At 38.2% G+C, this 12,353-nt stretch overlaps 2 protein-coding genes across 4 annotated transcripts; one reads left to right on the top strand and one right to left on the bottom strand.

Annotated features, from left to right (window-relative positions):
* Nucleotides 1-1,454: 1,454 nt before the first annotated feature.
* On the bottom strand, nucleotides 1,455-7,158 carry AAS (Pyridoxal phosphate (PLP)-dependent transferases superfamily protein). The gene is made up of 13 exons (XM_011081824.3): nucleotides 6,924-7,158; nucleotides 6,672-6,792; nucleotides 6,273-6,345; nucleotides 5,874-6,104; nucleotides 5,097-5,260; nucleotides 4,714-4,854; nucleotides 3,993-4,052; nucleotides 3,655-3,819; nucleotides 3,317-3,373; nucleotides 2,972-3,036; nucleotides 2,525-2,648; nucleotides 1,924-2,064; nucleotides 1,455-1,808 (listed from the first exon to the last, which is right to left on the bottom strand). Coding segments are annotated over exons 1-13 (1,473 nt in total). The 5' UTR covers nucleotides 6,926-7,158; the 3' UTR covers nucleotides 1,455-1,679.
* A 778-nt stretch (nucleotides 7,159-7,936) lies between these two features.
* Nucleotides 7,937-12,285, top strand: LOC105163475 (Transducin/WD40 repeat-like superfamily protein). Of its 3 annotated transcripts, none has more exons than XR_002287300.2 (9): nucleotides 7,937-8,670; nucleotides 9,262-9,474; nucleotides 9,563-9,763; nucleotides 10,517-10,624; nucleotides 10,796-10,933; nucleotides 11,104-11,355; nucleotides 11,531-11,851; nucleotides 11,927-12,147; nucleotides 12,233-12,285. XR_002287300.2 is itself a non-coding variant. In XM_011081827.3 (9 exons), the coding sequence occupies exons 1-8, from the start codon at nucleotides 8,026-8,028 to the stop codon at nucleotides 12,092-12,094; spliced, it is 2,046 nt and encodes a 681-aa protein (XP_011080129.1). In that variant the 5' UTR covers nucleotides 7,937-8,025; the 3' UTR covers nucleotides 12,095-12,097; nucleotides 12,233-12,285. The 3 variants fall into 3 exon arrangements, 2 of the variants coding, with proteins under 2 accessions (XP_011080129.1, XP_011080128.1); XM_011081827.3 differs by having other exon boundaries at nucleotides 11,927-12,097; XM_011081826.3 differs by having other exon boundaries at nucleotides 11,927-12,285.
* Nucleotides 12,286-12,353: the final 68 nt, after the last annotated feature.

The following is a 12,353-nucleotide window of genomic DNA, read 5'->3' as shown; positions in this document are numbered from 1 at the left end:
AATAATATAATATTTTGTTAGTATTTATTCTACCAAATATTATATATATTCATGTGCTTAAACGTTTCCTTCATTTTTACATGTATACGAGTTTGAATTTAAATTGATTATTACATATTTTATAAAAAGATACAATTCATTCTATTCGAACTATCATGTGGACCCTCATTTTATGACACCACAATTCTTACATATATATATTTTTTCTCTTGTTTCAGCAAAAACAAACAGCCCTCAACTTTTGGTAGGTGCAAGGGCTCCATCACATTAAGAACACATATAAGCAAGTGCGGTTGTTTATTCACCTAACACAGTGCTCAATGCATGTCAAGATAAGAACACCTCGGTTGGTGACCTTGATATTTGTTAATGCTCTGTTTGGAACATCAAACACAAAAGGAAAAACAAAACCCAAAATCGTGTTTTCAGCATATAAAAATAATAATGAACCTTAAAGAATTGCATCAACTGACGCTTGAGCTTTAGTCATTTGACTTGAGCATATGCTTTTCAGCACTTATAATTGTGTCCGAATTCGTGGATGTCGCCATCACAGCACGTGTAGTTTGTCCTTTTTGTGTTAAAATCGCATTTTGCGATCATCATAGTGCCAGCCTTGAGACTTGGAGGAATACGTGGTTTTCACTTTGACGCGTCTGTCCTGTGTCCGTGTATGGATCAAGTGGGCCGCCTGCTTTTTAGGTCTAGGGTGGGTCACAGCCCATAAATTCGTTGACTTGGCTGGCACTCAAATATGAGTGGCCCACTTAAAAGCCCAACTACACTTCACTAACTCGCCATTTACACGTCTTGCACTTTTCCAACATTATGGAATATTTTTTCCGAGTAAGGTTTAATAGAATCAAACTAATCATATAGCAAGTGTGATAATTTTTTTATATGATGTGACACTTTTTTTGAACTATACACCAATCATACGGTAAGTGTGTGCAATCCAATTTGGATCGGAATTTCCCTAACATCATATGCTAAGAAAAAGAAAATATTATCATCATATTAAATCTCTCTCAACGTAATTATAAAAGACCACTCGTCAAAGTGTAATAATATTTGATTTGAGTCGTAAATATTGGTTCAAAAAGTGGGCCCATCACTACAATGCCATCGACATGTGAAATGAACTATTGTAGTAATGATTTATGTTATGAAAGAACACAATCAATTTTATTATTTCGGCCAATCTTTCTTACATGATTTTGAACTATAGTGAGTGATTTTCAGAGTTTGAAACTACTGATAAATGTGTTTTCAAGCAATTAAATTGCTCTTTTGACGATTCTTCCTCTCATTCTCCAAGAAATTTGGGTTTTTTCCTTTTACATACGCTACGATCCATGTTCGAATTTAGGAGATTTTGAGCCAAATTCAGTGGGTTGTATCCTACGGACCTTCAAGAAAATTAGGTTAGCTTCCTAGGGAGTAGACAAAGGCACTGCAGAACAACAATTTTATTACAAGTGCAAAATGGCCTCAATCACTTAAGGACCACCTTAAAGAGGCAATATACATTTGTCGGTAAGAATCGTACTGTTGGTGAAGTTAATGAATGCCTTCAACTACACAACAGCAGAAATACTGCATGAACACTAAATGATAGTCATCAAGACAGAAAGTCTTTGCACTTGCAACTAATCAATTGGTAGATGCAAAGAACAACCTTATTCTTGTGAATTCCTGAGTAACCCGGAAGCCTTTTCTTGCAACGTTGTCCATGCCGCAACCACATGCCTCTCTTCAGTCAGCGGAGCCCCCACCGCGAACCTTAATACATACTTGTTCGATAGTACCTATATTCATTCGTGCAAAAAATTAAGTTAAAAGAATAAAGTAGATCTATTCGAGGTTGATGAAGGTAATATATCTCAAGCGAGAGATATAACGTGTTGTGACTTTTGAGCATACCGTGTGAGAGATGAAGAGTTTTCCTGTCGAGTTTACAGCATCAAGCAACTCACGGTTCAATCTGTTAGCCGACTCTAGATTGTTCTGATGAGTAGGCAACAGGCGAAAGCAAACTAAAGAGAAATTCCGACGGGCAGCGACCTGCAAGTTTTGTGCTGTGTCAAACACTGAAAAAATCATCTGCATGTTTCTCAATGTCAAAATGATTCTAAGTAAAGCTGTTGGGTCTATGTAATCCTACAGTCTATATGTCCCAGGTCTAAAATTGAGCAACAGCAGTTTGAATCTCGTTGTTTTCCTATGCAGATTTTTCATACAAGACAGTGTATATGGAGCTACAAGTTTTTCGGCCAAAGCAAATTTCAGAAAAGCATAAGCATTTTGCATCGACCAGAGTTATACTACAGTGAGGTGAGGTATCGTCTACGTGCCCACAGATAAACATGTAGCTGCTTATAAGTCGTGCACAGCCTATTTATTCTTTTTGTATTAGAAAAATGAAAATAAATTAGAGCGTCAGACATATTTGACAAACATGATCACAAGCACTACTATCGACGTATCAGATGTAGCTGATCAAGAGATTGACGAGTATCATTACCTCAAATCTCGGGTCTAGCTTAACAAGTTCTTCAAATTTCCTTGCTAACTCAATATGGTTTCTTATGTAAGCCTGCAAGTTTTCCAGCCCGTAAAGTCTCAACACCATCCATAGTTTCAGAGATCTGTAAAGGAAAAACCATATTAGATATAGGTAAGTAGAGTTTTGATTCTATAGAAGGCGATGCAAAAAAAGATGGCTACAGCAACGTGTAGGATATATGTTGTATTTCTTTTTAAGACAGCCTTGATCTCAGAAAATGACTATGTCGCTATCTGTATTTCTCCCTAGTTGCGGGCTGACAGAAAATTGCATCCGTTTTGTGAAGTTTATCGACAGTCGACTAAATTTCCTTTAACCTTCAATTTTTTTGCAAAAGTGTAATAGGTGATACTAGTAAAAGTCTGGTAAAGGAAGTTTGGCAGTGGCTCGCATGCAATGACACACCTGAACCTGCGTCCTAAGGGGATTTGCCAATCTTTGTAATCCACAACCAAGTTGCCTTGAGAAGCCTGAATAACAAATACACAAATTAAAGTACAATATTCTGACAAGGAAAAAGGTTTTACATAAACTTCATAATGTCCAAACATTTTTCGACAAGTCAAAAATCATTCTTTACGGGCAGTTCAGAATTGCATCTGATGTAGCTATTACTACCCAGCAAACCAACTCAGTGCATGCCCATAAAGGTACTTTTTATGCCGACGTTGCAACTTTAACAAGGCTGGCCAGATGTCAATGAGTATTTTCATATTGACATAAACTTCATCAAGAGGAAGACATACTCACTTTGTTTTGAAGGAACTCAGGATTCGTTGATAATGATTGGACAAGTGCACTTCTGTCCTGTTGATATGAATTAACATCGAATTTTGATCAGATCAGGGAATTATGAGAATCCATAGCAGCAAATAACTAATCTTCAGATGTTTTGTATAGTTAGGTGAAGAACTGATCGGCATCTGTAGTAGCAATTTCATGAACAAATGAGTACTTGTGAAGATGCATTTTGTGGAGGTAAGTGGTTCAGCTCTTTCTCATGAACAAAGATTCATATTATTGACAATGCATTGGTTACAAATTCTGGAATAAAAGATGACTTAACCGTTGTAAACTCAACAGATTACCTTCACCCAGAGAGCCGAACAGTCAAAGTTCGTTAAAAACCACTTGTGCGCATTCATGTTAAACGAGGTAGCTTCTTCGACGCCATCAATATAGTGGCGAAATTCTGGACAGATACAAGCACTTCCAGCATAAGCAGCATCCACATGAAACCACAATCCATTACTCTGTATTTTGTCATGCACGCATCAGAACTGCCTCTATTCTTTTAGCAAAAATAAGATTTGACTGGTATATTGGATTATCGATGGATTACGAATGATATAAATCATAAAAAAGAAGACAATTCCTAATGCATCAAAGAGTAAATGCATCCCACAAACTCATCATGAAAACTCACATTTGAAATCTTCCCCAATGCTGGCAGAGGATCCACAGCTGTTGATGATGTAGTACCAACCTACACATATGAAGGCAAAATATTCGGTTGACAGCACTGCGTTATTATATCAACAAGTTCAGCATCCAGTAAAACAAATGCTAGTCAAGAAACAAGCCAATTCATTGCAGATTTTGGTAGCCGTAGTTATTTAAATGAACCTACCCATGCACTGTAAGTCCAACTTCTAGTTGGTTTACGATTATGAATAGCTTTATATGCTCTACAATTAGCAAGACATGGTACTGGTCTTAATCATAATAGGAGAATCCTAGGATTTTGTAATAAATAACACTGGTACTTTAAATTCCTTCAAGAAAACAAGAAAATCATACTTGATTATATGCGAAATGAAAATTAAAAGTGATGATATAGGCACCACATTAATGCAGAAAGTTATGAAGGAAACAGTAGATGGCATAGAAAAAATATCAAGAGTGACTAAATAGGTTTCTCTCATCATGGTTAAGAGATAAACATAATCTTTTCTCATCAGTGGAAAAGAAAGAATATTCACTTTGTAGCACGTGTTAATTAAATGGAAAATAGCTTTGGAAAGTATGCAGCCAGTTCAAAAGATACAGCATTTCAATAAAGTGGTGAAAGTATAATCAACACAAAGCAAGCATGGCAATGAATTGGCGCAAAAACATCCTTTTTTACATTTTCCTAGTTTCCTTACAGTAGCACACAAGAAGAAGGGAATTAAACCAGAGGCTATGTCCTGTGAGATTGCGTCACTGAGTGATTCAGGAGACAGAGCATATTCACTGGATGCATCTGTTTTCAGCACCCGGCAATTCTCAGGGTGAATTCCTGCTATCTGCCACCAAGCGCAAACAAAGAATTGACACTCATGAGAACTAAAACCACTGTTTTTCCAATTAGGAAACTAAACGGTTCAAGGAAAACTTATAATTATTATGCATTTCAAGATAGCGACATTTCGCCAAGAAGTCGAGCAACTTCCCACAATAGTGTGGGCATAATATGCCAATCACTGGTGAAGTGGTTCACCAAGAAGCTGGAGGACGTATTAGATTTGTACTAAAACTAAGATTACACCTTGCAGGCTTTCAGTACAGCAGAATGAGTTTGATCAGAACTGTAGCCCACAAGCTTTCCAATGGCATCTTTCCCAAGCCTTGTAAGGACTTTGTCTCGAGCCGCTAAAAGCACAACTAATACTGCTTCACTTGCAGTTCCCTGTATTACTCCACCACCTTTTCCTGAAACTCGACCCCAATATGTAACATCTTCTCAAGAAAAGTAATTGCAAATAACTTATCATCATGTATAAAGAGAAAAAAGCCAGTTATGCCTATGAAAGTAAATGCTAAACTGAATTGCTTCCATATACTAAAATGGCGGGGACATGTCCAACTCCAGCATACCACTTGATGACAAAGGGATAGAATAACATGTTGTGAAAACTTTTGAGGCGATGATGTCTTTTCTAGTTACCCTTTCACTATGAGGAAGAGGTTTCAGGTCTACGAAAATTCTACAACCTTAAGGGGAAATTAATATCTAGAATATCCAAAAGATCGGAAGAAAACTACATTCAAATTTCATACTCTTGACTGTTAAACTGAATTTCAAATAAACTTCAGATCATTATCCTGTACTGCATATTATTCCTGAGCTCAAGGAAAACACATATATTAGATTTTTCTGGTGCAAGCATCTCTGATAGAAGCTTCTACAAACATGCAATCAACAAAAATCTGAATCCACAGTAAGTAACATTGACAATGAATTTGGATGGGACAACAGATCCTTTGCTTTAGGCTAGGAGCTGAAACTTCAACATCCAACTTCTGAAGTAATTGCAGACAATACCTGTAGAAAGGAATTCATCAGGTAGGTTAAGTGCCTTAGCAAGCCAATCCAGAACTATCATTTCAAGTTCTGTTGCAGCAGGAGAAGTTATCCAACTGAACCCCACCATGTTTATGCCAGCACTAAGCATTTCCCCCAAGAACCCGGCCACACTGCTATTGGATGGAAAATATGCAAAGTATTCCGGGCTTTGCCAATGGGTCACTCCTGGTAATATTTTATTCTGAACATCTGCAGTGAAAATGATCCAGGTGAATGCTGGCTCTGTCAATACCTTTCTAAAAGGTTACAAGAAGAACTTCTGAAGTTCATTGTTGAATCGAATAATATAGTAAAGATGTTGAGAGTAAAATTCAAATTGCAAACACAAGGCCATATTATGCACTTAAACTCTTTTACCGTCCAAAACATCTTGCAATGATTCAGGGCAAGCAGGCGCAGAGTCCGGCAGAAGTTCACGCAGATATCCAGGCTACATCAAGAAGATAAAAACATCATCAGTAAACTATCCCTGCAGCTTCAACTAGCAAATTGCCGACTTTTATCTTTTCTTTTTGTAAGTTAGACTTGAGTCACTAGAGGTCTTGAATTGCAAGACCCAAAAAAGGCAGCATTTTCGGGATTGACACTGCACAATGGAACTATGCAACAGCATTACCTCCAGTAAAGAACCATGTCAAATTTCCAATATACTAGCAAAAGTCTACCATAACATAGAGACAACCTTACCCAATTTTGCAAATGGCAGCGGCAAAACATCAATAAAAAATATATAGTGCATGTATAAGATGTAAATACCTGAACTTGGCTAAGAACAGGGAAGCTCTCAATGTTCTTGTAATAGTCAGCAATGAAGTCCACCATCTTGTGGGCACACTCCCTCAATTGCTCTGCATCCATCGGCTTCAATCCACCATCCCTATCACGCAGCAGAAATCGCGTTGTTATACACACTATCACAAAATCCCATTCAAGAAAATACAAGAACCATCAATGGAGATGAAGGTGTAACCAAAATAAAATCAACGTCAAACGAATAGAGTTTTATACATTCTTGGAAATTTGGAGAAGCTGCCGGAGAAATGGAGCTGGGGTTCAGTTTATTTCCTTTGATCTTTGGTGGGATGAGGAGAAAGGGAAGCAGGATTGAGATTGAAGTGGGAGTGTGAGAACGACAAAATCTTGGACGGCAGGCGGGCGACTCTGCCACGCTCACGTTCCTCTGTCCTATCTCTTCGGAGTTGGCTAATTGTTAGTTTTCCCTTTTCGTGCACAGACACACACATACACGCACCCACATATATATACATATATTAATAATTATGACATATCGTTGTTTTGTATATAATAAAAATACATTATATTAAGAAAAAAAAAGATTAATTTATCAATTAATGTATAATATAAAAAATTAAATAAATTAATTATTTTATTAACTGAATGGCATTTTTAACTTTATAAAAAATTAATACAATGGTATAATTAACCATTATTTATGAGTATGAAGTCAGTTTCTTTTTTATATTAATAAAGATATATACAGGAAATAGATGATTAAAAGAAATAAAAATTATTAACTTGCAAGCAGAGTTTAAATTTTTTTAGTAATATTTATTTTAAATAATACAATAAAACATACAATATTTTATTTTTTATAAAATTATAAGAATCCCTATGAAGCGTGTTAGTGTAATGCATATCATGAGATATTTATGTAAAAATTTCACCATTAATCATAAGTGTATTTATAATTATAACTATAATTTTATTAAATATATTTATAATTTTATAAATAATATAAAGTATTTATATAATTAAACTAAATGTAAAGAGGTATCAATATAATTTACCTGAATAATATTTTAGTACCAATCAATAATAATTGATATAGAACTGATTTCCGTGGGAAGATGGATTTGGACTTGAGTCAAAATATCTTTGAATTATTGGGCTAAGTAATTGGCCCAATATAATTAGTTGGGCCGTATACTCATTCTAATCGGCCCAATCCATCACTCGCTGCGGCGGCGGAGTTGCCGTCTATATATTTCCTCCAAATCAAAATAATTTCCTCAACTTTCCGGCAAAGCTCGGGAGAAGATTCACCGAGAAATTATACGTACACGAATCTCTGAGTATATAGATACAGATAATGGAGGATGAAGCGGAGATATTTGAGGGACTCAGATCGCAGTTCCCCTTGAGTTTCGGTAAGCAATCCAAATCCGAGACCCCTCTGGAGCTCATTCACAACGCCACCCGTCGGGCCGCCGCTGCCGCCACCACTTCTACCGCAGTCAACTCGGATAAGCCATCTGCATCCACCTCTAGTGACAAGGCAAATGCGTTTCCTTCTCTATCCAGCTCCTCTAAAGGCTGGCTCGATTCCTTGAAAAACTCTAACCCTAGAAATCCGAAGAAGAAAGCAAAAGAGGATGAATTAATTGGGCCTCCCCGCCGACCAGTGAGTTCGGATGGGACGGCGATAATTGGGCCGCCTAGGCCGCCTCCTGGAAGTGGTGTGGTGGATGAGGATGATGAACCAGTAATTGGGCCGCCTAGGCCGCGTCCTGGTGGAGATGGTGACGATGATGATGATGAGCCAATGGTTGGGCCGCCCAGGCCGCCTCCTGGCGGAGAAGGTGAGGATGATGACGGCGGGTCAATGATTGGGCCGCCTAGACCACCTCCTGGCGGCATGCAGTCTGATTCTGACGAAGATATGGACGAAGAAGATGAGAATTCTGGGTATCGAATTCCACTGAGCAATGAGATTGTCTTGAAGGGGCATACCAAGGTAAAATATCCGGCTGATTTGGTATTTGGAACTTTTTTGTACTATAATGGCTTACTGTCTAAAGTTGTATCTTTTGGGTTTTAGATCGTGTTATGTATTAATTCCACTGGTATTATCTAATTCTTTATGAAGGTTGCAATGGCTTTAGATATCTTATGTTGGGTAAGTTCCGGTCTCGAGCTCCTAAAAGATTAGAGTCAAGTGAATAAGAGGCCTTGGTTTACTATTGCAGGAAGTAGTCCTAGACAGATTAGAGGCAAGTGAATAAGATTCTTGGCTATTATAGGGGGTGAAAGATGAGTTTCATTAATTGCAGACTGAAAGAATTGGTATGGCCTATTCTAACACAGACAAGCACCACTGTCCATGGAAGCGAGCATATAAACTAATAATTGCAGAGACAGCCATCAAATTAGTATTCTTTCAGCATCTTAATATCCTTTGAAAGTTCACTTTATTTAATTGAAAATCCTGTGAAAAGTTTTCATTTGATGAGTGTCTTCCTGTGCCATGAAATGCCATGCTCCATTCTGGAGAAGCTTTTTCTTGTTTTGAACTCGAACAGTCTTGTGACTGCACTTTTTCTGGCAGGTGGTTGCGGCGCTTGCTGTGGATCACTCAGGATCTCGAGTCCTATCTGGCAGCTACGACTATACGGTTCGCATGTATGACTTTCAGGGCATGAATTCTCGTCTTCAGTCATTTAGACAGCTTGAGCCATTTGAAGGTCATCAAATTCGTGGTTTGAGTTGGAGTCCTACAGCAGATCGATTTTTGTGTGTGACTGGCTCAGCCCAGGCTAAGGTGCTTCTACAATGACAATTCATGTCTCTCTTCTTGGCTGAGGCTGTAGCATGTTGAAGTTCTGATATTCTTGCTGCTCTGGGTGCAGATCTATGACCGTGATGGTCTTACACTGGGCGAGTTTGTTAAGGGGGACATGTATATTAGGGATCTTAAGAATACTAAAGGCCACATATCTGGATTGACTTGTGGAGAGTGGCACCCAAAGGCAAAGGAGACTATCTTAACATCTTCTGAGGACGGTTCACTACGAATATGGGATGTAAATGACTTCAAAAGTCAAAAGCAGGTAAGTATGTTATTATCTGGTTGCTTTTGATGGAAGAATGTGGAACATAGAATATCCTCTGATTTGCACCTGAGCGTTGCTTGGATTAACTTAATAATAGTATAAGTACAGGTAAATAAATTAGTTCTGACAAATAGCATGCATAATGATGCAAGATAGTTTCAGGCAGTGGAAGTAATTGAAACCATAAAAAAGGCATAGCATGAATATATGTTCTGCCTTGGGTGTCCGCTAGGCAGCTGTGAGATTGCAGCATATGCCCACAAGTAAAAGTCAAAAGCAGGTAAGTATGTTATTATCTGGTTGCTTTTGATGGAAGAATGTGGAACATAGAATATCCTCTGATTTGCACCTGAGCGTTGCTTGGATTAACTTAATAATAGTATAAGTACAGGTAAATAAGTTAGTGCTGACAAATAGCATGCATAATGATGCAAGATAGTTTCAGGCAGTGGAAGTAATTGAAACCATAAAAAAGGCATAGCATGAATATATGTTCTGCCTTGGGTGTCCGCTAGGCAGCTGTGAGATTGCAGCATATGCCCACAAGTGAAACTAAACTGTCATGTAAGTTTGGTCACACTAGCAGTAAAATAATGGTCCAAAATGGTTCTTTTCTGGTGAAACTTCTGATTTTGATGTCTTTTCTTTCCTATCTTATTTTTCTTCCTTTTCTTTTTGCTAGTGTGAGAACCACGAGCTCTTACGTGAATGTATTTACGATGTTCTTTTGGGTTGATGGTCTCTCAATAGGTTATTAAACCCAAACTTTCTAGGCCTGGACGAGTTCCTGTAACCACGTGTTCCTGGGATCGTGAAGGAAAACGAATTGCAGGAGGTATTGGGGATGGTTCCATACAGGTACTTCTGAGTGATGTTTTGACGTCTCTCCTTTGTACTTTTTAACTGAGAAGAAAAAGGGTACTGGGCAATTTTCTTGTCTCTTTACTGCTGAGATTTGTGACATGTCTTATAATACTTCATGATTATTGTATTTGCTTTTCAAATTAATTTCGGTAACATCTTTTACAGGTATGGAACATTAAAGCTGGATGGGGAAGCAGGCCAGACATATACGTTGCAAATGGCCACACTGATGATATTACAGGAATTAAGTTTTCCAGTGACGGATTAACATTGTTGTCAAGAAGCTTTGATGGTTCACTCAAGGTATGCAATGCTAGAATCTGGCGTGGAAACCTATCTTTCCCATTAATTTTCTTTTCTTTTATTATTTATATATTTGGTTGTTTGCTTGCAAAGACTGAGGAGGAAGCAAATCTCAATCAGGCCCATTGTTCAGATATTCACCTGATTTTCTTTTTTACCGCGTGTTCTAGGTCTGGGATTTACGTCAAATGAAGGAGGCTCTTCAAGTGTTTGATGATCTTCCGAATCATTATGCTCAGACAAATATTACATTCAGCCCCGACGAGCAACTCTTCTTGACTGGAACATCAATTGAAAGGGAAAGCACAACAGGGGGTCTGCTATGTATTTATGATAGAGCTAAATTGGAACTGGTCTCTCGAGTTGGAATATCGCCTACATTTAGTGTAGTTCAGTGTGCTTGGCATCCAAGACTAAATCAGGTAATATAAATTTTCAGTTCTACATTTGCCCGAAACTACTCGACTCATATCTTGTCATTTTCAAATTTGAGAAATTTCGATGTTAGTAATCGAACAGGATCTTAGTTTCTCTTTTCGACATGCAATTTGGTGTGTGTAGACATGTTAATAAAGTTTTTGGTACCCGACCGTGCAGATCTTCGCAACAGTAGGGGACAGGCATGAAGGAGGAACTCACATACTATATGATCCAACCATCAGCGAGAGAGGGGCACTTGTGTGTGTTGCACGTGCGCCAAGGAAGCAATCCGTTGATGATTTTCAGGCACAGCCCGTTATTCACAATCCTCATGCACTACCGTTATTCAGAGATCAGCCTAGCCGCAAACGCCAGCGTGAGAAGATATTGAAGGACCCACTTAAGTCTCACAAACCTGAGCTACCAATAAATGGGCCAGGTCATGGTGGAAGAGTTGGTTCCACCAAGGGAAGTTTGCTAACACAATACCTTCTCAAGGTAATATCGCTTACCTCATTCTTAAACAGAGTTGAGGTCGAGCAACAAAATCTCACATATCTTATCCTGTTTCAGCAAGGTGGCTTGATTAAGGAAACTTGGATGGAGGAAGATCCCAGAGAAGCGATCCTGAAGTATGCTGATGTTGCTGCCAAAGATCCTAAGTTTATTGCCCCAGCATATGCAGAGACACAGCCTGAACCAGTGTTTGCCAAGTCTGACTCAGAGGATGAGGAGAAATAACTGGTGATTATGGGCATTCTTTCTCATTGTTGACATTAGAATAACATTTCATGGTATCGTTTGTGCTTTTTTTGTTTTTTTGTTGAAGCAGAATCATCGATAGGATGGTAAACCTTTTTTTGTTTTTTTTTGAAGCAGAACATTGATAGGATGGTAAATGGAGATTGCATTCCTGCATTTGTAGGATAAAATGAGTTCCCATCAAGTTATGAATACCTGCTTCTGAGTCAGTTCAAAATATCAAACAACTTAAACAGCA

This window comes from Sesamum indicum, linkage group LG6 (assembly GCF_026168435.1).
Source record: "Sesamum indicum cultivar Baizhima isolate 11 linkage group LG6, ASM2616843v1, whole genome shotgun sequence".
NCBI lineage: Eukaryota > Viridiplantae > Streptophyta > Magnoliopsida > Lamiales > Pedaliaceae > Sesamum > Sesamum indicum.
The sequence above is the reverse complement of the archived record's forward strand: the minus strand, read 5'-3'. Positions and strand labels throughout refer to the sequence as shown.